This window comes from Bos taurus, chromosome 2 (genome assembly GCF_002263795.3).
Source record: "Bos taurus isolate L1 Dominette 01449 registration number 42190680 breed Hereford chromosome 2, ARS-UCD2.0, whole genome shotgun sequence".
NCBI classification, from domain to species: domain Eukaryota; kingdom Metazoa; phylum Chordata; class Mammalia; order Artiodactyla; family Bovidae; genus Bos; species Bos taurus.
Genome location: NC_037329.1, coordinates 27,490,995 through 27,518,787, shown reverse-complemented (window position 1 = coordinate 27,518,787; position 27,793 = coordinate 27,490,995). Strand labels below are relative to the sequence as shown.

The following is a 27,793-nucleotide window of genomic DNA, read 5'->3' as shown; positions in this document are numbered from 1 at the left end:
GAACGAACACCAGGAGGTGAAACATGATGTATGAATGCATGGTGAGACTGGCATGTCAGGGCTAGTAAATTAAGAATGAGCCTACATAGCATCCTAGGGTCCACCCCTGAGCATATTTCTCTGTGTTTTAATCTTTTCTTTCATTTCTCATTAAATTCTAACAATACTGAAAATTACATATTTTCATCCCCATTTTTCAGATGAGGAAATTAAAGAAACTTTATACTAGAATTGTAGGCAGGATTTAAGGGTAGGAGAGGATCTTTATGCCAGGCCCTGTGAATGGCCTGTTGCTCTGTCTCTCCTCCAGTTATGAGATGTGCTATAGAGCCTATGACAGAAAGTTGATACCAAACAGGGCAGTAGAGAGGTACAAATGAATTTCTTCTTAAATGCAAAAGTATGTACATTTTTCAAATTGGAGTACCATTTATTCCCATTTCTTTCTTTCCTGTGCAATCACAGCATCTGAACAAATGACTCTTTTTTGTCTTCAGTCTGCTTTCAGATAAGAAAAAAGAAAGTACATAGAGACTATGAAAGCACTTGATGTTCAAGGGACACATAACATTAGCTTGACGTTAGGTGGTAATAAATATTTGGCTGCTTTTGCCTTAACCACACACTTAAGAATTGTGACATTTGCAAGTACATGTTCCAAAGTCTTATTGACTGATTTTATTTTTGGCAACAGGAGAATAATCTTGATTTTATCCTTCCTTTATCCTTATCCTGAACAAATGTTTGTTGGAAAATGCTCATTTACCTTTTTCTGATTTCTACAAGTTGTGGCCTTTCAAACTTGAGTATAAATGAATGGACTTGAAGCTCACAATTATACGTTTAGTCCATATTCAGGGGAATTCGAGGCGTAAGGAGAAATGTTTCATAGACACAGTGACCTAACAGAATGTCATTTGTGGATGTTGATTTTTGGCAGTTGTATTTTGAGTAGATTGTAGGAGCCTGGGACTGGTGTTGGAAAGACTCATGGGAGGGGCCAAAGGCCAGAGATGCTGAGTTCAACCTTGCTGGGCATTTGACAAGAGAAATCAACCTGGAAAGAAAGAATGGACCCCAATAGAGAACTGAAGAGAGAATCAGTAAAATTTGACTGCTGTTAGAATTTACAAAAAAAGCATGAAAAAAACCCAATAGCCAAATCAAAGTAGTTAAATCTAAGAAATGGATCACAGTAGATTTAGAAGTCAGTATAAAATGTAGACAATACCTGAAACTTTTCCAATAGTAATTTTAGCCCTCAAAGCATGACTATAAATGACAGGAAAAGAGAAAAACTAGTTATGATGCTTAGAAAATGATGCTTGGACTGATGGTATATAATGAAAAAGCCATTCATAGTTCCCAGGTGTGAGAAAAGGAAACGACATAATAATTTACTGTAATATGTTTTACTGAACATAATTCTTATTCACAGTATCTTTTTTTTATAATGAAGTATTCTTAAATACAGAGACTAATATAACAGAGACCCTCTGAGCTCTCTCCAGTCTTGTTTTAAAGGATTAAAATATTACAGAAGCAGCTGAAGCTCTCTATAGACCCCTTCTATGTTCTCTTCTACCCTCCAGTCAATCTCTATCCTCAATTTGGTGTTTATATTTCCTTCTTTATTTTTATGCTACATATATGTGTATATATGTATATGAGTATGTATATTCATGAAATATATAACATTATTTTGCATGTTACAGAAGTGCCTAACCTGTTTTTTGAATCAATGATTTAATGAAAACAGTTCCGGCTCAGATTAAGTTCACACTGACCCTGAGAATGAAGTCAATAGGTTTGACTTACCTCCAACCTCAGTGACTGCATTGATAAGTCTGTTGCTTCTCAAACAGAGAAACAGCTGCTGCTGCTGCTGCTGCTGCTGCTAAGTCGCTTCAGTCGTGTCTGACTCTGTGCGACCCCATAGACGGCAGCCCACCACACTCCGCCGTTCCTGGAATTCTCAAGGCAAGAACACTGGAGTGGGTTGCCATTTCCTTCTCCAGTGCATGAAAGTGAAAGCTGAGCCTTCAGCAAATGAGGAAAACTACTTGGAGTCACAGAGTTACTTATTGATGGACATAGAAATAATTTCAGGAAATGTTTGCTTTGAGGCGAAACTCAGGTCTGCATAATTGGTCTATAGGCTGAGTCATATCTTTTCTCCTAGCTAGACTATTTCTTTGGATTCCTAAACTGATTAAAGTTTGAACGCTATCTTGGAAATTTAGATTGTATATCAGAGTTTCCAAGAAAAGAATCTTTAATCTCATCTTCGTTTCATTCTTTAAATTTATGGAATTTTTCAAGCTAAAATCAATTTACTTTCTTCCTAGCTGATGATCATCTCTGTTGTCTTCAGTTAATAAAATTAGTGTCCCAGTAACAATTTGAAATGGAGAAAACGGACTTAAAAATTGTTATCTCTTTTTAAAAATGTCTTCAGATAAAACATATCAATTATTTAACTAAGACTTCAAATCTATCTCCACTTCAAAATACTGCATTCTAAAACTAATCTTTGCATGCTAAGTCACTTCAGTCGTGTCCAACTCATTGTGACCCTATGAATTGTAGCCCGCCAGGCTCCTCTGTCCCTAGGATTTTCCAGGCAAGAATACTGGAGTGAGTTGCCATTTCCTGCTCCAGGGGATCTTCCCAACTCAGGAGTTGAACCCATGTCTAATCTTTGAGGGGAGGTATTTTGGCTAAAAACCTGTGGAACAAGAAAGAAATATGTGTCTGCATCATTAACATGATTCAGTGATGTCTGATGGCTTTGTTAGACTTATTGAATGCAAAATATAATTGAAGCACCTGATTTTGTTCTACAAACCAAAAATCCAGCCAACCCACCAACCACCCAGATGAACAGAAGTCTGGCACCTGTGGCTCTGTAAAAAATAAAATAAAATAATTTGTGAAATTTGATGTCTGTGCACTAATGGACATTACATGCTTCCTCAGAGAATTGGCAGTGTATCAGGTGTCCACTGAGTATTTTCTGAACTCAGGGTGTCATTATCTGTTTCTAGTCTAGACCTTAAGGCTACAGGGCTTTAAGATGTAGACAGAGGAGACCTGGTGTGAAAAATGAGGAGCCCTGTTTTCTTTTTACCCAGTAATCTGGGAACATAGGGAAGTTATACATTTCTCTGAACCTGATGTTTTCATTGGTAGAACAAGGGTGTGGATGGACGCCCTGGGATCACTACCTTTGCTGGTGAAAAAACAAGGCTATTAGATAGAGCAAGGCTGTTAAGAAAAGCCTGTGTTCACATGAAAAAGTGCTCAACATCACTCATTATCAGAGAAATGCAAATCACAACCACAATAAGGTACCATCTCACGCCAGTCAGAATGGCTGCCATCAAAAAGTTTACAAACAATAAATGCTGGAGAGGGTGCAGAGAAAAGGGAACCCTCTTACTCTGTTGGTGGGAATGCAAACTAGTACAGCCACTATGGAGAACAGTGTGGAGATTTCATAAAAAACTGGAAATAGAACTGCCATATGACCCAGCAATCCCACTGCTGGGCATACACACTGAGGAAACCAGAATGGAAAGAGACACGTGTACCCCAATGTTCATCGCAGCACTGTTTACAATAGCCAGGACATGGAAGCAACCTAGATGTCCATCAGCAGATGAATGGATAAGAAAGCTGTGGTACATATACACAATGGGATATTACTCAGCCATTAAAAAGAATGCATTTGAATCAGTTCTAATGAGGTGGATGAAACTGGAGCCTATTATACAGAGTGAAGTCAGTCAGAAAGAAAAACACTAATACAGTATATTAATGCATATATATGGAATTTATAAAGATGGTAACAATGACCCTATATGCGAGACAGCAAAAGAGACATGGATATAAAGAATAGACTTTTGGACTCTGTGGGAGAGGGCAAGGGTGGAATGATTTGAGAGAATAGCATTGAAACATGTATATTACCATATGTGAAATAGATCTCCAGTCCAGGTTTGATGCATGAGACAGGGCGCTCAGGGCTGGTGCACTGGGACAACCCTGAGGGATGGGATGGGAGGTGGTGGGGGATGCAGGATGGGGGATACATGCATACCCAAGGCTGATTTGTGTCAAAGTATGGCAAAAACCACTACAATATTGTAAAGTTATTAGCCTCCAATTAAAAAAAATAATTAATTAAAAATAATAAAAAAGAAAAACTTGTGTTCAAACGTAAAAATTGGGAGATGGATAGCTTTGATTTATGTACACAGAAATATACCAATGTTGCACTCAAACACCTGTAAGACCAAATCTTTGTCCTCAGTAAGCTGTTGTCCTTCTAGGGTAAGCATCACACGTTCATGACACCGACTCTTAACCAAGACTCTCGCCAAGTCATTTCACTTCGAGTGTATGCTTAACATTTGTGGAGAAAGGAAGAGAAGACAACAGAGAGTTTTATTTGCCCTCCTGCCTTAGCATCAAAAAGGAGCTTGAAAGTGGAGGCCGTAGCTGTCAGAGTACTTCCACTGATTTTGCTTAATATGTTTGGAGAAAAAGCTATAGAGTAATGTATTTTGCAATAAAAAATATAACTTCTATATTAACTTTTATGTTAAAATAAAGAGGCAGTATGTAGTAGAAAGGAGTGTGGTCCCTGGAATCAAATTGCTTGGGTTTGAATCCCCAAATTCATTACTTGCTAACTATGGTTTTAGGCAAGTGACCTAAATTATTTCTCCATGTCTGTAGGATCGGAATGATAGTAGCATCTACCCCATAGGGTCCTCATAAGATGAGAATAAGTTAGTACATACAAAAGTGTATGATGGTCAGGCTTTAAGTGAGTGCTCAAGGAATGCAGCTACTGCTAACTTATGAAAATACTTAGTTGATCCTCAAAGAACGCCTAGTAAATAGAAGTACTGTTCACTTCATGAACAGTATCATCACAAAGATGATGACTAAGATGGCTGTTAAGTTTGAAGCCACAGTTAACTTCACTTCAAAACATTGTGGAAGTGAATGTATCTGATACACAGAAACCCTTTTGAAGGGTGTTTTTAAGTCCTGATGTACTTGACTGGAGAAATGATGAAATATGAGTATACCATGTTTATAACTGTAGCTTTGTTCGTTCCTTATGAAAGTCATAAGCTTTGAGGTTTTCAGTAGAAAAACAGAAATTTAATCTTTGTGGGGCTTCCTGGTGGCTCAGACAATAAAGAGTCTGCCTGCAATGCGGGAGACCCAGGTTTGATCCTTGGGAGGTGAAAAGATAGATTTATGTAAAGTACAGTTGGCTTTCTGTGTCTGTGGGTTCCATTTCCACAAATTTCAACCAACCAGGGATTGAAAATATTTGGGAAAAATAAGTCCAGAAAGTTTCAAAATGCAAAATTTGAATTTGCCACATACTAGTAGCTATTTATATAATATTTACATTGTATTAGGTATTCTAGAAGTGATTCAAAGTGTACAGGAGAATGTGTATAGTTTGTAGGCAAACACTATACCATTTTATATAAGGGGCTTTAGCATCCTTGGATTTTGATATTTGACACTGTTATTTGGTATCAATTCCCCATGGATACCAATGGACAACTGTATCAGTATACAAAGTCTTTACTAATTAATTTCAGAATATTTTTTCATTTATCAAACTCCATAGTTTCACTATGAAGAAGTGGAAGCCGTGATAGATTTTCTTTTCTTGGGCTCCAAAATCACTGAGGATAGTGACTGCAGCCATGAAATTAAAAGACACTTGCTCCTTGGAAAGAAAACCTACGACAAACCTAAATAGCATATTAAAAAGCAGAGACATCTCTGTGCTGGCAAAGGTCCATATAGTCAAAGCTATGGTTTTTCCAGTAGTCATGTATGGATATGAGAGTTGGTCCATAAAGAAGGCTGTGCTCAAGAACTGATGCGTTGGAACTGTGGTGCTGGAGAAGACTCTTGAGAGTCCCTTGGACTGCAAGCAGATCAAACCAGCCAATCCTAAAGGAAATCCATCCTGAATATTCATTGGACGGACTGCTACTGAAGCTGAAGCTCTAATACTTTGGTCACCCGATGCAAAGAACCGACTCATTGGAAAAGACCCTGATGCTGGGAAGGGTTGAAAGCAAAAGAAGAAGTGGGTAGCAGAGGATGAGATGGTTAGATAGCACCACCAACTCAATGGACATGAATTTGAGCAAACTGAGCGATAGTGGAGGACAAAGGAGCCTGGCGTGCTGCAGTCCTTGGGATCACAAAGAGGCAGACATGACTTAGCAATCGAACAACAATAGTAGTTTCATTTCATTTGTAATAATTTGCAAGATATATGAAGTTTATATTAAATTTCATTAAAAAAAGATGTAAGCCCTACTTCACTTTTATTCATATATTTGGTAAGCAGTGTTTTTTTTTTTAACCTTAAATGATGGAACAGTGAAAATGTGAAATATCTCAAATTGATAAATTCAGTCAGAATCAAAGGAACTACATGCTAATGTGTGTTCTAAGAAGGCATCCTAGTTTTGCATTCAGTAACAGTATTTTTAAATTATTATTTAGACCATTCCAGAGTTGACCTTCTTTAATTCCAAATTTCTGCTATATTGGTCATGTAAAAAAACTGCATTACAAGCATTTGGCATGTCTTTCCCCTTTCTTACTCATATTTTGCACAGTTTCTGGAAATAGTTGGTAAAATTATTTGATTAAAGACTATTTTGGTTAAAATAAACCTATAAGTAGAGAAGTTAAAGGGAGTGCTGATACCATTAATAAAAATTCAGATGTCAATTTAGGGACTATTTCTCGCCAAACACTCTGCTGTCAGAAACACAAAAATAAATAATATTCAGTCATACCTACTTGGAGCTCACAAGCAAGTCAGAGGTTTGTGGCTGTAATCAAAGATGAGATAAGGAGGTAAGAAACACACCGTTAGAGAATTATAATGCTTTCATTGTTGCAGTGCTCAGAAAAGGTGGCTTCATGGAATAGCTAGATTTGACATAAATCTCAAAGGAGGGATGGTGTTGCAGTACATAGACAAGATGAGTGGCTAAGACGGAGAAGGCTCCTGGGATATTACTGGTGACTTTAGTGAACAAGCTTAGTATTGTCTAAGTGCCCTGGTATTGAGAAGAATCCCCAGTGCAGCCCTTTCCTACTTCCAGTTTTGCAAGCAGCCAGTTTCTTGTCATCAGGACAGAGACTGTTCTCATCATGTGGTGTCTATGAATGGCCCCTTGGTTGGAAATACCATTTCAGCCGAATGCATTGTCTTCAGTTTTCAGGTGTGTAACGTCAAGAAGAGGCAGCAGAGCCTGATAGTTAAGAGCTGGGATGTTGAAATCATGCGCCTGGTTTGCAGTGCTGGTGTTCTCCCTTACTGGCTGTGTGACCTTTGAGAAGTCAGTGAACCTCTCTGGGCTTGTTTCCTCATTTGAAGGAAAATTAGGGATGATGTTAATAGTACCTACTTTGTTGTGTGGAATAGTTTTCACTGAACGACTTTCTGCTTGTAAAGGGCTCAGAACAGCCGTTAGCCCAGAGCAAGTACTCCAGAAATGTTGTAAAGAAACTGGCCCCATGGGCTGTCCTCCTTTCTGGGGTTGATGTGCTGAGTTGAGCTCAGGGAGCTGCTTCTGGATGTCTCTCCCTGCATCTGCCTCCTCTATCACTTAGGACCCCTGTGCCATGTGAGTGACACCTGGCAATAAAACGCAAGACCTCAACACTCTGATTCTCTGCTTTTATGGCACATTTTATTAGTCTTATTTTGACAAAGAACCCTTTCAGCCTTATTGTGTAAGGACAATAAAACAGATTCTGTGGGTGGTAGTTTTTACTAGCCTTCCATTCTCATTTTCAGGCTTGATGGCTATAAAAGGTTTCCATGTCCAAACAAGTGTAGTGTGGAACACATCTAGGCAGAGAAATGCATGCTAATTCTGTGGAATTTGAGAGGAGGCTTTCGAGTCAGCGTTGCACTAGGTTTGTGTCCTGGTTTGGCCACTTAGCAACAGTCTGGAATTGGGCAAGCTAATCCTGAGGCCTCTCGGTCCAATAGAGGTTCCTCCCTTGCAGAGTTGCTTTCTCATCTGGAATCTTTCTGGGATTCTCTGGTGATTCTGAGCATCCTCCAACCACAGCCTAGAATCCAGCCAGCCCCTGGTTCAGACAACAGGCTCCACAGTGAGGTGGTTATCCTCAACCCTGTTGTCTGTGTCCTTTTGAGTTTATGCTTTCCTTAACAAAATTCCTTTTCTGCCTGTTTAGTGCTGCATTCATAAAGGCACATAGGAAGATTCATGCACCCATCAGACCCATCACCCGTCACCCAGTTCAATGCGCCCAAAACATTGCCATCTTTAACCAGACATCCTCTAAGTTCTTAAAGAAACATTCTTTTAACTATATTTCTCTTACCATGACCACAGTCTCTTGAAATTTCTCTTTAAGAATAAATTTAATGCTTCCCTTCTCCAGTCCCTTCTTCCAGTAATATAATCTGAGAATTCATCCTTTGATTATTGTTTTGAAATATTTTGTACTAAATTGCCCCTTAAGAACAGTAGCATTTATTAGGCATTCAGTTCAGTTCAATTCAGTCACTCAGTCGTATCCGACTGTTTGTGACCCCATGAACCGCAGCACGCCAGGCCTCCCTGTCCATCACCAAATCTCAGAGTTCACCCAAACCCATGACCACTGTGTCAGTGATGCCATCCAACCATCTCATCCTCTGTCGTCCCCTTCTCCTCCTGCTCTCAATCTTTCCCAGCATCAGGGTCTTCAAATGAGTCAGCTCTCCACATCAGGTGGCCAAAGTATTGGAGTTTCAGCTTCAACATCAGTCCCTCCAGGACTGATCTCCTTTAGGATGGACTGATTGGATCTCCTTGCAGTCCAAGGGACTCTCAAGAGTCTTCTCCAACACCACAGGTCAAAAGCATCAATTCTTTGGCTCTCAGCTTTCTTTATAGTCCAACTCTCACATCCATACATCACTACTGGAAAAACCATAGCCTTGACTAGACAGGCCTTTGTTGGCAAAGTAATGTCTCTGCTTTTTAATATGCTGTCTAGGTTGGTCATAACTTTCCTTCCAAGGAGCAAGCATCTTTTAATTTCATGGCTGCAATCACCATCTGCAGTGATTTTGGAGCCCAGAAGAATAGTCAGCCATTGTTTCCACTGTTTCCCCATCTATTTGCCATGAAGTGATGGGACCGGATGCCATGATCTTCATTTTCTGAATGCTGAGCTTTAAGCCAACTTTTTCACTCTCCTCTTTCACTTTCATCAAGAGGCTCTTTAGTTCTTCTTCACTTTCTGCCATAAGGGTGGTGTCATCTGCATATCTGAGGTTATTGATATTTCTCCCAGCGATCTTGATTCCAGCTTATGCTTCCTCCAGCCCAGCGTTTCTCATTATGTACTCTTCATATAAGTTAAATAAGCAGGGTGACAATATACAGCCTTGACATACTCCTTTTTCTATTTGTTCCATGTCCAGTTCTAACTGTTGCTTCCTGACCTGCATACAGGTTTCTCAAGAGGCAGGTCAGGTGGTCTGGTATTCCCATCTCTTTCAGAATTTTCCAGTTTATTGGGCATTATTTGCCCAAATTTCCCCAATGAAATTTACAGCAATTATTTATGTTGTTAACAATACTGCTTTTATTTTAAAATCATACTTTTTGAATTCTTAACTTTTGTATCTCAGTGGGTTGGAAGTGACCAAAGTAATTTGTTTAGTAATGGTTAAAGAGTAATGTATTTTCAGAGCTTTTGATTATCTGAGAATGTTTTATGTATTTTTTTTTAACAAATGAAAGCAGTTTGGCTGGTAGTAGCTTTCTTTGATGGAATGTTCTGTCTTTTCTATAAATTTAGTGATGCAAAGGAGAAGTTAAGACTGCTGGATATTTGTTCCTTTGATGGTGACATATTTTCAATTGATTTGTATGTTGACTTTTTTTGTTTTTGTGCATGGATATTGAAGGATTTTTTTTTTAACCCAAGGATTCAAAATTTGTCAGGATGTGGCTTTGAATTGATATTGTTCAGAATACAATGTTGACCTTATTCTTTTCAGTCAGTTTTTTTTTTTTTTTCAGTTGTATCTTTGGCTATTCCTTCTGTTTAAATCCTTCAGTTGAGTTTTCTCAGAAGCAGCTATAATTAGACTTGATTTTTCTGATTCTCTGGATCTTAGGTCTTCTTTCATCCATTGGTTTTTTCTCCAGCCCTATGGAGATGCTTTATCTTCTACATCAATGATTTTTAGCAGGATATGTGTATATTTTTTCTTCCCTTCCCCCTCATGTGAATAATATTCCTTCACTTCATTTTTAGAATCCTTATATTGCTTTTCTGTTTCACTTATAATCTCTTTTTATCTTACCCAGTAGTCTTTTACTAATTTGTGGCTTTCTTCTTCTGGTTTTAGGAGACATATCTAACAACACCAAATGCTTTTCTAAAAATGACATCTGATTCCTCCAGGGAGTTAACTTTAGGAGATGGTTCTTTCTTTGGATCCTTAGCATGCTCTTTTCTTTCCGTATTTATTCAATACTTCCTAGTAGACCTGTATTGACATTTAGATTTTTTTCATTCCCGAATTTGGAAATATTCATCTAGACCTGCTCACAGAGAAGATGTATAGATTGACTTTTACCCCACTCTCTGTTCTCTTTTTTGCTAGTAAAAGTCCTCTTTTAGATCTCTGACCTTGTAGCAAGTTGATGACTATAGGCCTTGGTCTACTTTCAGTGAACCAGAAGAATTTCACATAGAGCAGCTATCTCTATATCTTGTTCTCTGTCAGTTAAATGGGTTGTAAGAACTCGAACCTCCAGAATGCAATACCACCATGAATCATTTTGCCTCTAAGTCACCTTCTGTGTAACTGGAACTCCCAGGGTGCTAAATGCTTCCTTTTTTCTTACTCATCTTTTGATCAGTCATGAATTGACAAGGTGGGGGGATTCTCTTCCTACCTCAAAAGTTTCATTCATGACAGAGGGCTGTCTAGGTTTCTGATGGATGCAGATTTTTGCATTTCTGTACAAGATGGCAGAAAGTGGAGACAGGAAGATATACTCAGATTTTCCTACTTCCTTTAAGACCAATAGCTTGTTTCTTGTTGCCTCTAATTACATTTTTATTTCTAATTTTATTCTTATTCTTTTTTTTTCTTCTGTAAATTCTCTGATTCTTGTAATAGGTACAAGGTCATTTTTTCTTTTTTGTGGTTGCATGCACCTTTATTTACCTTTCTTTTTAATAGATATTTTAGTGGGAGGCTGAGAGGGGTTGTGTCAATGGCTGGTAGTTAGGCACCATTTAAAACTGTAACCTACATGAAACTACAAAAATAAAACAAAGGATTTCCTGAATATGGAAAAATCCTTGAAAATATTGCTTCTGTAGATATTTGGTGGAAATAAACTCTGCCTTATAGATATTCATCACAAATTGTTATTCAAATGATGGAGGCATTCATGTTCCTATAATACAACCTATGTCTTATGAAAGCTGGGTCATTTTATGAAAGAAAATGTAGTTACATGAATGATTATAGGAGTTCCAATGACTTTCATAAAGTTTTGTTGTTATCTGTAAAAACTGCCTGATCTACGTATCTTATACAGTTAATGGGGTTCTCACGGCAAGTATACTGGGGGTTTGCTGTTCCTTCCTCCAGTGGATCATGTTTTGTCAGAACTCTCCACTATGATTCATCCATCTTGGGTGCCCTGCATGGCATGGCTCATAGCTTCATTGAGTTATGCAAGTCCCTTTGACATGACAAGGCAGTGAAGGGGAGGTGAAGAGGGCAAAGGAGAAGAGGGCAACAGAGGAGGAGATGATAGAATGACATCACTGATGCAAAGGACATGAACTTGGGCAAACTCCAGGGGATGGTGAGGGACAGGAAAGCCTGGCATGCTGCAGCCCATTGGGTCACAAAGAGTTGGGCAGGACTTGATGACTGAACAACAAGTGTTCTAGAGCTGAAACAGTTGTTATAAATCATTTAGTCTAAGAGTTGTGAATTCACTTGTCTTCAGAGACCAAAAAGTGACTTGCAAATGCGTGAATTAGGCTGCTTTAATACAACCATGAGTCAGAGGAACTAGAGAGAAGTGGAAATTACTCTTTCCATCAAATTCTTAGGACATCAATATATCAAAACAGTGTAAATATCAAAAACAGTATAATATAAACCACTCTCCCATTATAGAGATGGAATTGAGGTCAAGAGATATCAGTAGGTTTGCCCAAAGTTAAGAGAATCTATGAATCTTGACCAGAACCAGCTATATAATTCTAGGAACCAATGAACAATAAAATATGGAGCTCCTTGTTCAACAATTATTAAGAATTTCAAGATAGTAACAGCAAAACATTAAACCTAGCATCATACTCTGTATAACTGCATGAGATACACACCCTTAGACCCATACCTGGTCTTCACTTCTGATTTAGAATTTATACATCCTAACAGAAAGAAACACACAGATACTCTCACCCGCAGCCACCAAAAAAATTGATAATGGAGATGGGGTTAAAATTAAGGCCTTGGCTTTGACACTGCAGTAAGTAAACTGACTTTGCTTAGAAGAGGACTTTTGTAAGAAGTTTTAGAACCATTGCTTTTTGTTCCTGTCTGAATTCAGGTTTTATGGATTTTTAGTTGGTGATTTTCAATCCTAAAGTTCAAAACTCTTCTCTAAAGGTTACTTCTGACTTGAATTCCAGGATGTTTGAAGAGTCAGTCAGTCCAGGAATGAAACTCAGGGACATTTGTTTCTACCATTGAGTCTTACTCAGCTCTCTGAGCTCCCTACTATTGTTCTTTTCTTCTTACCTCAAAAGAGCTTTGTAACCTGAATCATCTCCTTAAATAACCTTTACAAAAAATCTTACTTGTTATGGTTTATCAGAAGGGAAGGGGAAAGGCATAAATTAGAATGGAATTAACATATACACACTACTATATATAAGATAGATAAACAACAAAGACCTACTGTATAGCACAGAGAAATCTACTCAATATGTTGTAATACCCTGTAAGGGAAATTAATCTGAAAAAAAAAAAATATATATATATACCATACTGTAGACCATATATATACTATACTGTAGACCATATATCAAGTGGGCCTTAGAAAGCATCACTACAAACAAAGCTAGTGGAGGTAATGGAATTCCAGTTGAGCTATTTCAAATCCTGAAAGATGATGCTGTGAAAGTGCTGCACTCAATATGCCAGCAAAATTGGAAAACTCAGCAGTGGCCACAGGACTGGAAAAGGTCAGTTTTCAATCCAATCCCAAAGAAAGGCAAGGCCAAAGAATGCTCAAACTACTGCACAATTGCACTCATCTCACACACTAGCAAAGTAATGCTCAAAATTCTCCAAGCCAGGCTTCAGCAATACGTGAACCGTGAACTTCCTGATGTTCAAGCTGGTTTTAGAAAAGGCAAAGGAACCAGAGATCAAATTTCCAACATCCACTGGATCATGGAAAAAGCAAGAGAGTTCCAGAAAAACATCTATTTCTGCTTTATTGACTATGCCAAAGCCTTTGACTGTGTGGATCACAATAAATTGTGGAAAATTCTGAAAGAGATGGAATACCAAACCACCTGACCTGCCTCTTCAGAAACCTATATGCAGGACAGGAAGCAACAGTTAGAACTGGACATGGAACAACAGACTGGTTCTAAATAGGAAAAGGAGTATGTCAAGGATGTATATTGTCACCCTGCTTATTTAACTTATATGCCTAGTACATCCTGAGAAACGCTGGACTGGAAGAAGCACAAGCTGGAATCAAGATTGCCGGGAGAAATATCAATAACCTCAGATATGCAGATGACACCACCCTTATGGCAGAAGGTGAAGAACAACTAAAAAGCCTCTAGATGAAAGTGAAAGAGGAGAGTGAAAAAGTTGGCTTAAAGCTCAACATTCAGAAAACGAAGATCATGGCATCTGGTCCCATCGCTTCATGGGAAATAGATGGGGAAACAGTGGAAACAGTGTCAAACTTTATTTTTTAGGCTCCAAAATCACTGCAGATGATGATTGCAGCCATGAAATTAAAAGACGCTTACTCCTTGGAAGGAAAGTTATGACCAATCTAGATAGCATGTTCAAAAGCAGAGACATTACTTTGCCAAAAAAGGTCCATCTAGTCGAGGCTATGGTTTTTCCAGTGGTCATGTATGTATGTGAGAGTTGGGACTGTGAAGAAAGCTGAGCGCTGAAGAATTGATGCTTTTGAACTGTGGTGTTGGAGAAGACTCTTGAGAGTCCCTTGGACTGCAAGGAGATCCAACCAGTCCATTCTAAAGGAGATCAGTCCTGGGTGTTCATTGGAAGGACTGATGCTGAGGCTGAAACTCCAATATTTTGGCCCCCTCATGCAAAGAGTTGACTCATTGGAAAAGACCCTGATGCTGGGAGGGATTGGGGGCAGGAGGAGAAGGGGACGACAGAGGATGAGATGGCTGGATAGCATCACAGACTCGATGTACATGAGTTTGGGTGAACTCCAGGAGTTGGTGATGGACAGGGAGGTCTGCTGTGCTGTGATTCATGGGGTCACAAAGAGTTGGACACAACTGAGTGACTGAACTGAACTGAGACCATATATATAATTATGGTCTACAGTCCATGGCAGTCGCAAAAGAGTCGGACATGATTTAGCTAGTAAACAACAAAAACAGTGTGTATATAAATGTATAACTAATGTATCACTGTGCTGTACACCTGAAATTGACATGACATTGTAAGTCAACTATACTTCAACTAAAAATAAATCAGACTCAAAGAAAAAATTCTTATTTGAAATTTTTACATGGCTTGGAAACACGGAAAGCAAATTTCCTTGTTGCAAAGTTAACTAGTCACTTTCTCCTTTGTGTTCATTTACAACTTGTAACCCAAGAAACCATGAGCAGCATGATCTCAGGAATTCTGTTCTGTGACATCAACCAGTTTTTAAAGGCACAACTATTTATACTCAGAAAAATTAAAAAATGAGATTGGGAATTGACTACCAGGTTGAGGTTTTTTGCAGTAACCATATATTATATATATGCACACACACTATGTATATAAGTTATATAAAGTCTTGGTATTTATGTAAAGTCTTTAAAAGAGGTAAACGTTCAATTCATCTAACATTGAAAGAGAACTTAAAGATTTTCCCCATTAAAAAAAGTGACCATCTAACAGCTGGACAGAGTTTGGGATAGTATAAGTGAAAGTGAAAGTGAAGTCGCTCAGTCCTGTCCAACTCTTTGCGACCCCATGGACCCCAGGCTCCTCAGTCCATGGAATTTTCCAGGCAAGAGTACTGGAGTGGGTTGCCAATTCCTTCTCCAGGGGATCTTCCCAACCCAGGGATCAAACCTGGGTCTCGCGCACTGCAGGTAGACGCTTAACAGTTGTACATCAGATGGATGGTTTGGATTCCAAATAGGTTCCTTTAGTGATATCCAGAAAGATGCCAATAAAAATTTGTTAAAAGATGAAGGAGAAAAGTGTTACCTACTTTAAAAATACTAAAGTTTTTTCTTTTAAAAATGAACATCAGGTAAGTCATTTACTTAATCTCTGTATCAGGCAAAGAATTCCAAACTATCTTATATACCTTCATATTGTTCAAATCTATCCATTCATGAGCCATGAACTAGAGGAAATTCACATGCTGGAAGAAGAAAAGATGAGTGAATAGGCAAACATAATAACTGAACGAAAGAATAATTGTTACAAATATAATTATTAATATTTAAAATATTTCCTGTATGCCATTCATGGTAAGTGTACATGTTTAGCCTGCACTGAAGTCACTAGTTGTGTTTAATCCCTGGTTGGGACAGGGATTGGTTGGGGGGTTCATTTAATGGAATTTTTTCACTCATGTATTTCAGAATATGCTATGAAATATTTAAACTGAGTATCATAGAATGCTTTTTAAACTTTCCACAGGTGGAAATTTTCATATGGCCTTTATATATTTACCTATGGAATCCGGTTCCTGAAAAAGGTAGGATCTGTCAAATTATTTTATATAATTCTCATGTAAGTGTACATCTCATGCTTTCTGTTGTGACAGAAGTAGTATTTTAAACAGTCGTAAGACTTGCTAAGAGTTATTTGTGCATTTTCTTTGATTTATAAAAATATTGGTGATTTATTCTTTGTAGTAAATAACTTTTAGGCATATGTAGAAAATAGTTTCGAAAATAATTTGTTTTTCCAGTGATAGATATTGCTAAGCCCTCAGACCACTCTAGTTGGTTATCTGCTACCCATAGGCTTTAGGAACTTATCAAATTCATCTGAGGCTTGAAAAGAAGTTAGAATTACCACATCACACAACTTAAAAAGGTCAGTTGTGGCATTGAGTATTATTACCATAGCCTTTGCCAGTAGAAATTAGAATTTAGTGTCTTGCAAAGCTACCAACAAGGTGACACCAACTGCCAGTGGAAAATTCCATTCCTTTCCTAGACTGTGCTTTGCTATTCTGCATAAAACAAGGCACCGTTACCTATGAAAACAATTCTTTGAGGCTGTCATAGTCTTTTTGTTCATTATTTCAATGCTTAATAGCACTAACAAGTTAGGCTGCTTAACTTCAAGTCTCACAGTCATACAATAGTGAGTTGGCAGAAGATGGAAACTTATTTTTTAAAAATATTTTATGGTGTTATCCTTTAAAGTGGTATCAGTGTTATCTTTATTTAGCACATTTTTATTTTCAAAGTGGGGCATTGTGCCAAGTGACATTCCTTACTTGTAAATTCTCATGTAAATATTTGTATGAAAATTATATATATTTTTTGAGTCTGAGTTGTAAGATATTGTCTGCCTGTGGCAAATTCTATTATAAATAATGGTTGTTTCCCAGTATCATAGTTTCCTAGAGGAAATATTCTTTTTGCTTGTTCTCTTATCCTTTAGCAACTGCACTTATTTTTCACTTAATAAGACTACATGGCCCAGCAGCCATCTGAATAGATTTAAAAGCATGAACTTCACTTTGTACGCTAAGTATGAAGACATTCTCAACTGGGGTAAATAAATGTGGTGGAAAGTGTTTATTTTGGAACCCTACTGTTCCAGTTTTTAAGTTTACTTATCTGGGGGGAAATGGAAAGAATTGGCTGTAGAGCTGTAGAGAGAAAAAATGGCTATAGAGCGTTTATACTTCCAACTTTACTACTTCAGAAGAGGAAATAACTTTGGATGGAATTTCAGCTGACCTGGGAGAGCTGGGCTTCATGGGAATATTGAGTTGCTAACTGAGGTCAAGGTTTGGAATTCATGTCAGGTTCTGTTGATGATGGTGAGCAAGGAGAGATGGTGAGAGCCAGGAGCGCTTTTTTGCCCTTTTCCCTAGATCTGCAGGATGTGGTCTCTTTTAAAAGCTCTCGTTCAGTAAGCCTGGCCATCTGTCATCAGAACAGGAGACACTTTGACACAGCTCTGCTTCATTCTGTCCCTACACAGACCAAGTGGAACCAAATGGAACGATAGTAGTTTTCATTCCCTAGTTCTCAATGGCTCTGTAGAAGGCAGTAAGAGAGTTTCTCAATGGAATGGAACGATAGTAGTTTTCATTCCCTAGTTCTCAATGGCTCTGTAGAAGGCAGTAAGAGAGTTTCTCAATGGAATGTTTGCTTGAAAATTGTTGTTCCTTAAACTGTAACCATTTCAGCTGCTTCTATATGTAATAAATGCTTAAAATGAAGAGAGCTAGATGTTGTTCTTGTTGGATTAATTTGTATTGGGGGTTTCTTCCTTTGATACTAAGAAGCACTCAGTTTGGGATGAGCTGTATGGTTTAGAGTTTGGTCATAATGCAAGATAGAAAAGTGTACGTAGAATCCATATGACTGAGCTAACCGCAGAGGACATCATAAGCTATCTTGTCCATCTCTTTCATTTCACGGCTGAGGGAGCGGGAAATCCAGAAAGGGTAGGTGGCATTCTACAGGTCACACAGTGAGTTTATGAAAGGGCTGAATCTGAAGTGGAACATACACTGCTCTCTCTTATTCTAGTACTTTCCCCCACTCTACCAGCCTGCCTGAACCACAGCATGGTTTTCAGAGGACTTCCTTCTTTGGCTAAGTTAGGAAACTTAACCTAATGTAGTTGTTGTTTCTGTTTGTAGAACTTTAACATATTCCAGTTTTTCTGAAGAAAGGCTATATGATGGGAAAAGACCCTATGTGACTAGAAATAGTTTTCGTATGCAAGGTATTTAGAAGCGTAAGAGAAATATTGATCTGTTGTACCTTTTATCATTTACTCTGTGTTGATTTCCCCTCCACTGTGTCATAGATCCTATAGTTGATGTGTGAACATATCTTCAGAGCAAGACACAGGCTGACTTCCGCATGAATTGTCTCAGGGTCCTGGGCACCTACCTCCCTCTTGTACTGACCCAGTATAGGTGATCAATTGTGTGGCCACCCTATGGATAGTTCTATAAAAAGGATGAAATCATTGGCCTCATATTTTCAGGCATCCTACAAAGAAAGTGTGTGTGTGTGTTCACTCATAGGAAATCAACAAAATGTTTTCTATAGTTTCATGATGACAGATAAGAGGGTGCACCTCATTTATGCTGAGGAGCTAGTGCTTAGGTGCGTAGAAGTTATATGCTGTCTTTGCTTTCTTAGCTCAAACCTGCCTTAGAGACAGCAGTAACTCTGATGATAGAAGTAGACCCTGGCAGGCAAGACTTTACACACACGTTAGTGAACTATTAAGTGAAGTCATTGTTGAGTTAGTAGGATGTATTTAAATAGTAGAATCTAAACTATTTAAATAGTTTTAATAGTCTGCTCCTGTAATTGTTGACACAAGTGACTCTTTGCTCCATAAATATGATTGGCAGAGACAAGTACTTCATAAAAGAATGCACAGAATTAGTTGAGGTACTCCGAAGTCCCAGCACACAGTGTACTCACACAAATTAATACATTTTTCTAGGTCTTAAAAGGAACCATATGTCAAACCTTTGAAAATAGAGTAAGTTATCTCTCACTTATTATTACCTTTTTTCTCATTTGTAGGTGGAAGTTTATATTGAGTAGAGTTCCTTAAATACTTTCTTTGAGTTCCTTTACTAATTTTTTAAAAATATAGTGTCACAGGAAATCCATGAGATACATTTGCAACCAGGACTTAGGTAATTTTTTTTTTCTACGTAATCTATCCATTAGGCTAATATAGTAACAACTTTTTGACCATAAGGCACATTTTATATCACAGTTTTCTACACATGCATGCGTGTGTGTGTGCTAAGTCACTTCAGTCATGTCTGACTCTTTGTGACCCTGTGGACTATAGCCCGACCAGGCTACTCTGTCCATGGGATTCTCCAGGCAAGAATAGAGTGGGTTACCATGCCCCCCTCCAAGGGGTCTTCCTGACCCAGGGATCGAACCTGCGTCTCTTATGTATCCAGCATTGGCAGGCGGGTCCTTTACCACTAGCACAACCTGGAAGGCCCTTACACATGCATATATATAATTAAAATAAAGTTTACTCAAAATATATCTCTACCTAATCTCTCTATCAGTCAGGGTCTCCATTAGGAGATAGAAATCATAGGAGTGATTCTTGGAGTGACTATAATGTAAAGAATTATAAACCAAGAGCAAGTCACTAAGACGATAGTATTCAGAGTAATCGATCTGCTGTTTGCTACCAGTCTGCCATGAGATAAGGAGCTTGACTTGAATGTAAATCAACTCACTGCTTCTTTTTTTGAGAGTCTATCTCTGAAGAAGAATCGGCTGAACTGAACAGTGCGCTTAGCAACGTAGTTAATTGACATTCTGATGAAACAATAACACACATTTCAAGGACTGGCGCTTGTCTGCCCACAACACTTTGCTCAGTGCTGCACTGAGGTCTCATGGAGGCAGTAACGGCAGGAAGAAGCTACAGCTCTGAGGATGGAGGCTTGTAGTAAGGGGTTGAAGTTATTAGAACCCGGACACTTGAAGAAGGAACCATGGAGCTGGACAGGCCTCTGCTGAGAAAACGCTGACCGGCTGTTATGTCTCAGAAACCACAAGGAGGCTGATTCGGAGAATGAGGGAAGAATGCAACCAACTGCAGCCGCTGGGATGCACTGTCTGGGGTGCAGATGCATGCTGGAGGGTGGGGTGGGAGTGGGGCTGGGGGTGAAGGCGAGAACGGGAAGCAAAACAGAAAGGAGCCATCCTTTCTTCATCTAGCAGTCTTCCTGCCTCCTGTAATGCCTACCTAAAGTCAGAGCTCAGCAAGGGACCAGCTCCTTGGAGCCAGCTCAAGACTGTCCACCTTATGAAATCATGAGTGAGGGTTAGATGGGGGAGTGAGACTACCTCTAAGGGATAAGTAAAACATGAGAAAAAGAAACAAGCACAGAGTGTTCTCGAAAGGCTGCTGCTATCGCTGCTCAGTCACGTCTGACTCTTCACAAACCTTTGGGCCATAGTGCGCCACGCTCCTCTGTCCAAGGGATTTCCCAGGCAAGGATCCTGGAGTGACATTTATCATTTTTGAATACTGCTTTGGGTTTTTTTCATTTTTATATTTTAGAAATTCTATCAAAGAACAAAGATTTTTGAAGTTTTCTTTTACTCTACCTAATCCAAACTAGCTTTTGGTGATGCGCTATACACTTTGTTAAGAGCATATCTAATACCACATGTTAACAGAATCAAGCGATGACAGGCATTATTCACTGGGATCTGACCACTAAATAAAATTCTTTTATGCAAAAGAAAAAAAAGCAGACTTCCCACTGTGCTGCATTCTATGATACAGTCTGACAACTTACCATAATTTATTTCATTACATTTTAAAAATATGCAAATTGCTGCAGATTATATTGACTTCATGACTAACCAGGGGTGAAAACTCACATTTGAAAAGTACCTTGGCCAACTGAGCACTTTACCCACTTCCCTTAAACTTTCCGAACCTGGCCTGAATTATGGCATAACTTCTCATTATTCATTGGGTGTGCTTTTCAAAGGTCAGCAAAGAAAGCCAGAATATTCCTCTGGTGTCATGTTTCAAGGTGTTCCCTTTTCCTTGTTAGTTCTCTTGGAATCTTTCTGAAGTGAAAGCAGCATTGTCATCCTTTTGCCTATTTTGATATGGAAGTAAAAATTGTCCAGTCATTATAATATGTGTCCAGTAAGAGTTTTTTTGTATTATTTTAAAAAAATTTGAAATTGCTTACAGCACATCGCTTGTTTAAGGACTCTTGACACTGGGAGTTTTACTTAAGAAAAAGGCCCCATCAAATGTCATAGAATACAGTAGACATTGGAAAGGGACCCTAAAGATCAACTGCCTCAAATTTCTCATTTCAGAAAAGAAGAAACAATTTTAAAAGAATCAATTGACTTGCCTGAAGAAAGAATCTCTGCCAGTCTTGTGGTCTTTACAATTTCTAGGTTGTTTTAAAAAAATAAAATAAAATTTAGAAAACTAGTTTCAAAATCTAGCAGTTCCAGAAATGTTTTTAATTTTTATTAATAAATTCACCAGACTATGAAATAGAAGTCACATTACTATGGGAGAACATCACAGGACTGAAGTTTCAGTCTCTGCTCTGCCAGTTGAGCTTAATGGTACCTTTGCTCCCTGAAACCTTATTTTTCTTGTCTGTGAAATGGGAAGATGATGCTTGCCTTGGCTTTCTTAGCTTGCATGTAGGAGTTCTGTGGAAACTCTGTAGTATTTTGAAAATGTAAGATGTAACACTAATTATTACTGATTTAGAGGGGGCTCACAGCTGTGAATGCCTGTCTCCTACAATCCTCTGACATGAAGCTTTCCATCTTGTGCTGCAGCTGCCATCTAGTCCAGTGAAATCCTTTGTCCTGACTTTGCTTTTAGGCTTGCAAACAGGTAAATGAGCTGCCTGGAATGGAAATTATCTGGCATGACCTGAGGAAATTGCCTTTCAAGGCTTCTCCTTATTGTATCTTCCATATCTCCTTCCCACATCTGTCCTCTTGAATATTTTCTGATTCCCTCATACCTTTCATTTGCCCTTGACTTATATCTGGTATCCTATCTGAGAAGAATATTCTGAAGCCAAAGAGAAACTGAAGATAGTGTGTTTCAGTGAGGACCCTGAAGAAGGAGCCAGAAGACCTGGCCATTAATCAGTTTTGCAATGTTAAACAAGTTAGATTCTCTGGGATTGAATTGCTACATCTCTAAAATTAGTAATGTAGACTAATGCAACATTTTAAATTATTTTTATTTTATTATTTTTAATATATATAACATTTTAAAACTCTTACTCCATAATTCAGTGAAGATTTTGAAATAGCTGATCATTATGGCAAGCTGGTACAAACCTGTTTAGAAAGCAAAATGGTGATGTAGAATAATAACCATAAGAATGTTCATATACTGTGACTTAGCAATTTAACTCTTATGAATTTATCCTGAGGAATGAATTATATGAAAGCAAAAAATATACATGTATAAAGTTTTATTACAACTTAAAAATATTTATATACACATACACTTCTATGCAAATTATATAGCAAATCCAAAATAGAATGCTAAACAACCTTGATGCCTAATATTAGAATTGTTTACATTGTTGTTATCAAAATGGCAAAATAGCATGCAACTACTTAAAAATAATGACTATAAAATTACTATATTATTTGTAGTGCTAGTAAAATATTAAGTAGAACGTTACATGAAAATAAGTAACAAACTCATTGCTTTGAAAGCTCATTGATTTTGCTTTTAAAATCATATATATATAGCAAATTGGATATAACAGGTAAAAATGTTAAGACTTCTTTTAGAGAGGAATTGTGGATGGTTAATTTTTCTCAAATTATCTTTACTATTTTCTTTTTTATTTAAAAAGTTAACCTTAAGATACAGGAATTAAGATGGAAATGATTGTGCATGATTTGTGAAATTATGGATTATGAAAGTATTTGCAGTTGTAACTTTTAAAAAAGAGAAAAATTTTTTTGAAGTTGGGTTGCATTTAAATGGCAAAGACATATGGAAGTTTCATTAAAAAACTCCCCATCTGTTCTTGTTTTCCTAATCCTGACTGCCCTAGTCCCCACGTTTTCTCTCAGGGCTTCTCTGAGGTCTTATTGCCCAGAATGCCCCACTATGGCCCTAGCATAGACTTCTTTCTTAACTTTTTATTTTGTATTGAGGTATAGCCAATTGAATTCTTTCTGAAGTGAAGACTCAGACACAACCGGGCGACTGAACAACAACAACATAGCCAATTAACAATGTTGTGATAGTTTCAAGTGAACAGCAAAGGCACTCAGCCATAGATCTGCATGTATCCACTTTCCCTCATACTCCACTCCCATCCAAGCTGCCTCATGACACTGAACAGGGTTCCATAGCATAGACTTTCCAATGAGCTGTTTTAGTCTTCAATAGGATTCTGGTAAGGTTTAAGCTCTTTTTCCATAAGAGATTTACATGGCCTATGTTCGACAATAAATTCTTCATTTCATATAATACTTTAAAAACTTCTTTCACAATCAAAGTCCCACCTTTTTTGGGGTAATGCTTTGGAAACATTCTTGGCTTAGTGTATAGCCAGAATGAAATTTTGCATCACTAATCATAATCGTAATCATGATAAGGATAGTTACACTGTGCTGAGCACTCACTGTGGGCAAGACATTCTTATTGATTTCAAATGTATTGTACTGTATAACTCCTCATCCTTATACATGAAGGAACCAAGGCTAGCAAAGATCAGTAATGTGTCCAAGTCAGTGGGAGGGCTGAGATTTAAATCTAGGTATATTTGGCTATGGGAGAAGGAAATGGCAACCCACTCCAGTGTTCTTGCCTGGAGAATCCCAGGGACAGAGGAGCCTGGTGGGCTGCCGTCTATGGGGTCGCACAGAGTCGGACACGACTGAAGCGACTTAGCAGCAGCAGCAGCATATTTGGCTATATAGCCTACTTGTATCCAGGCTTAGTTACTGACTGAGTAGGTCTTACTGGGCTGATGAGGCTTGAGCAGTGACTAAGGAAAAGCAGAGTCTCTGTCTTATAAGTGAATTCATATTCAGAACACAGAGTTAAATTTAGTGATTGTATTCAAAACGTCCAAATTAAGCATCGTATTTGCTTCATTTTTCTGCTTCCAAATGACCTGGCTTTGGTAAAGCTGAGAATTGGTGGCTTGCTGTATTCTTAGTAATTTAGATCTTATCAGAAATTGTCTCCTAATTTTCTGATGGGTATAGATGTCCCTTTTTATACTAACCAGTAATGTACTAGGTTGGCCAAAAGGTTCATTTGGGTTTTTCCTTAAGGTGGTATGGACTTTTGGCCAACCCAATAATTATACAATACAATGTATTCTCTCCCTCTATGATACTTTCTATGATATGACTAGAAAACTGTTAATATACTATTTACATTAAGAAGCTAGTTGATAAAATTCAGTATTTTCTGTAGCCTAGGAAATGTAAATTGTTCATTGCCTAGAATAAATTAAAACTTCAGATGATAAAACCATTCCTTCAGCACTGAGGTTATAACTTTTAATTTAATGAGATGGCAACAGTTTGATTTAGGTTGTATAAACTTTCCCCCATCACTTCTCAGCATTTTGGCTAAAGTGAAAGTTGCTTAGTCGTGTTCGAATCTTTGCGACCCCATGCAGTCCATGGAATTCTCCAGGCCAGAATACTGGAATGGGTAGCCTTTGCCTTCTTCAGGGGATCTTCTCAAACCAGGGATTGAACCCAGGTCTCCCACATTGCAGGCGGATTCTTACCAACTGAGCTATCAAGGAAGCCTCAAGAATAGTGGAGTGGGTTGCCATTTCCTCCTCTACAGGGATCCTCCCAATCCAGGGATTGAACTCAGGTCTCCTGTGTCTCCTGCATTGCAGGCATCCGGATTCTTGACTGCTGAGTCACCTGGGATGCCTTTTGGCTAAGATCAAGTATTCAGTTCAGTTCAGTTGCTCAGTCATGTCTGACTCTTTGCAACCCCATGAACTGCAGCACTCCAGGCCTCCCTGTCCATCACCAATTCCCGGAGTTCACCCAAACACATGTCCATTGAGTCTGTGATGCCATCCAACCATCTCATCCTCTGTCATCCCCTTTTCTGCCTGCCCTCAATCTTTCCGAGCATCAGGGTCTTCTCCAATGAGTCAGCTCTTCACATCAGGTGGCCAAAGTATTGGAGTTTCAGCTTCAACATCAGTCCTTCCAGTGAATACCCAGGACTAATTTCCTTTAGGATGGACTGGTTGGATCTCCTTGCAGTCCAAGGGACTCTCAAGAGTCTTCTCCAACACCATAGTTCAAAAGCATTAATTCTTCAGCACTCAGCTTTCTTTATAGTCCAACTCTCATATCCATACATGACTACTGGAAAAACCATAGCTTTGACTAGACAGACCTTTTTTGGCAAAGTAATGTCTCTGCTTTTCAATATGCTATCTAGGTTGGTCATAACTTTCCTTCCAAGGAGTAAGCGTCTTTTAATTTCATGGCTGCAGTCACCATCTGCAGTGATTTTGGAGCCCAAAAAAATAAAGTCAGCCACTGTTTCCACTGTTTCCCCATCTATTTCCCATGAAGTGATGGGACCGGATGCCATGATCTTAGTTTTCTGAATGTTGAGCTTTAAGCCAACTTTTTCAGTCTCCTCTTTCACTTTCATCAAGAGGCTCTTTAGTTCCTCTTCACTTTCTGCCATAAGGGTAGTGTTATCTGCATATCTGGGGTTATTGATATTTCTCCCGGCAATCTTGATTCCAGCTTGAGCTTCATCCTGCCCAGCATTTCTCATGATGTACTCTGTATGTAAGTTAAATAAGCAGGGTGACAATATACAACCCTGATGCACTCCTTTTCCTATTTGGAACCAGTCTGTTGTTCCATGTCCAGTTCTAACAGTTGCTTCTTGACCTGTATACAGATTTCTCAGGAGGCAGGTCAGGTGGTCTGGTATTCCCATTGCTATCAGAATTTTCCACAGTTTCTTGTGATCCACACAGTCAAAGGCTTTGGCATAGTCAATAAAGCAGAAATAGATGTTTTTCTGGAACTCTCTAGCTTTTTCCATGATCCAGCGGATATTGGCAATTTGATCTCTGGTTCCTCTGCCTTTTCTAAAACCAGCTTGAACATCTGGAAGTTCACAGTTCACCTATTGCTGAAGCCTGTCTTGGAGAATTTTGAGCATTACTTTACTAGTGTTTAAGATGAGTAGAATTATGCGGTAGTTTGAGCATTCTTTGGCCTTGCCTTTCTTTGGAATTGGAATGAAAACTGACCTTTTCCAGTCCTGCGTTTTCCAAATTTGCTGGCATATTGAGTGCAACACTTTCGCAGCATCATCTTTTAGGATTTGAAATAGCTCAACTGGAATTCCATCACCTCCACTAGCTTTGTTTGTAGTGATGCTTGCTACTGCTAAGTCACTTCAGTCGTGTCCGACTCTGTGCGATCCCAGAAACGGCAGCCTACCAGGCTCCTCCATCTCTGGGATTCTCCAGGCAAGAACACTGGAGTGGGTTGCCATTTCCTTCTCCAATGCATGAGAGTCAAAAGTGAAAGTTAAGTCGCTCAGTCGTGTCTGAGTCTTTATGACCCCATGGACTGCAGCCTACCAGGCTCCTCCGCCCATGGGATTTTCCAGGCAAGAGTACTGGAATGGGGTGCCATCGCCTTCTCCAGTAGTGATGCTTAACTTTCCCTAAAGAACATCAAGAAACCTTTTACCTATATTTTCATTTTGTGTTCAGGCTTTGTCTTGAGAGAATGACATTCACATTGAGAGCTTTCTCCAGGCCATGCGGTGGAAAGATTTCAGGACTTGTAGGAGTTCATGAAGCTGTAATGGATTTTTGTGGAAGGAGGAGGAGGTGCTTACGTGAATTCCCAAGTATATGTGGTGACTTCTGCCTTACTGAGTAATACTTGCTCTTAGGTAATTATATATACAAGGGTTTGTGGAGTTGGTGTTTTATCAAACCATGAATCTTATCTTTTCAGTTTCCTTAATAAAATACCAACTTTGTAGAAACTTTCAAAATAAAAGTTGACTTATAGTTCAGAGACTACTGAAATAACCTTGATTTAAATATGATTTCATTATTAAATAGTGCCCTAAAGGCATAGACTTAAACTTCTCAAAATGTTTAGAGCTCAACTTGACTGTGAAAAACATTGGTCCTCATTTATATGCTGTAACAAGGTTAGTGCTACAGGCTTCCTTTGGCTGACAGCAGTGCCTGAGAACTGGCTTGCATTAGTATTCGTCTCCTGTTTCTGTGGGGAAAAGAAAACTAGTCACTCTCAGAAGAGTTCAGGTAATTTGATATGAAATATTGATCCATGTTTCAAAATCTGTACCTGCACGTTCACTTTGCATTAGTTGAAGCATCATCTGACACTTAAAATTATTTACTGAATTCAAAAAGGGTTTCTTTTTCTTAAGGTTTTTTTTTTTTTTTTTTAAAGTAAAATCTGAGAGCTAATGGCTTTCACATACAATGGTTATCATAATAAAACATTGTTCTCATCAACAATAATGAAACAAACCAGATTCTTTGCTTTAAAAAACAGCAGCTTTCTGGGCGGAGTAATAAGATGTTCTAGTTCTGCAGCCAATGTTTTGTCTCTTCAGGGAAGACTTGATCTTGGCCATGAGAGGTGGGGTTGGGGGTACTTATTGCAAGGATTGGGTGTGAAGCAGAGCTGA

At 38.6% G+C, this 27,793-nt stretch overlaps 1 protein-coding gene across 3 annotated transcripts in view; it reads left to right on the top strand.

The window, feature by feature from the left end:
* The window catches only part of CERS6 (ceramide synthase 6), a 359,026-nt gene that overhangs the window by 193,569 nt on the left and 137,664 nt on the right, over positions 1 to 27,793 (top strand). For all 3 annotated transcript variants that reach the window (XM_024978054.2, XM_024978051.2, NM_001193132.1), the window contains exon 4: positions 16,013 to 16,070. In XM_024978054.2, coding sequence (XP_024833822.1) covers positions 16,013 to 16,070 — 58 coding nt within the window. The remainder of the gene's footprint in view (positions 1 to 16,012; positions 16,071 to 27,793) is intronic.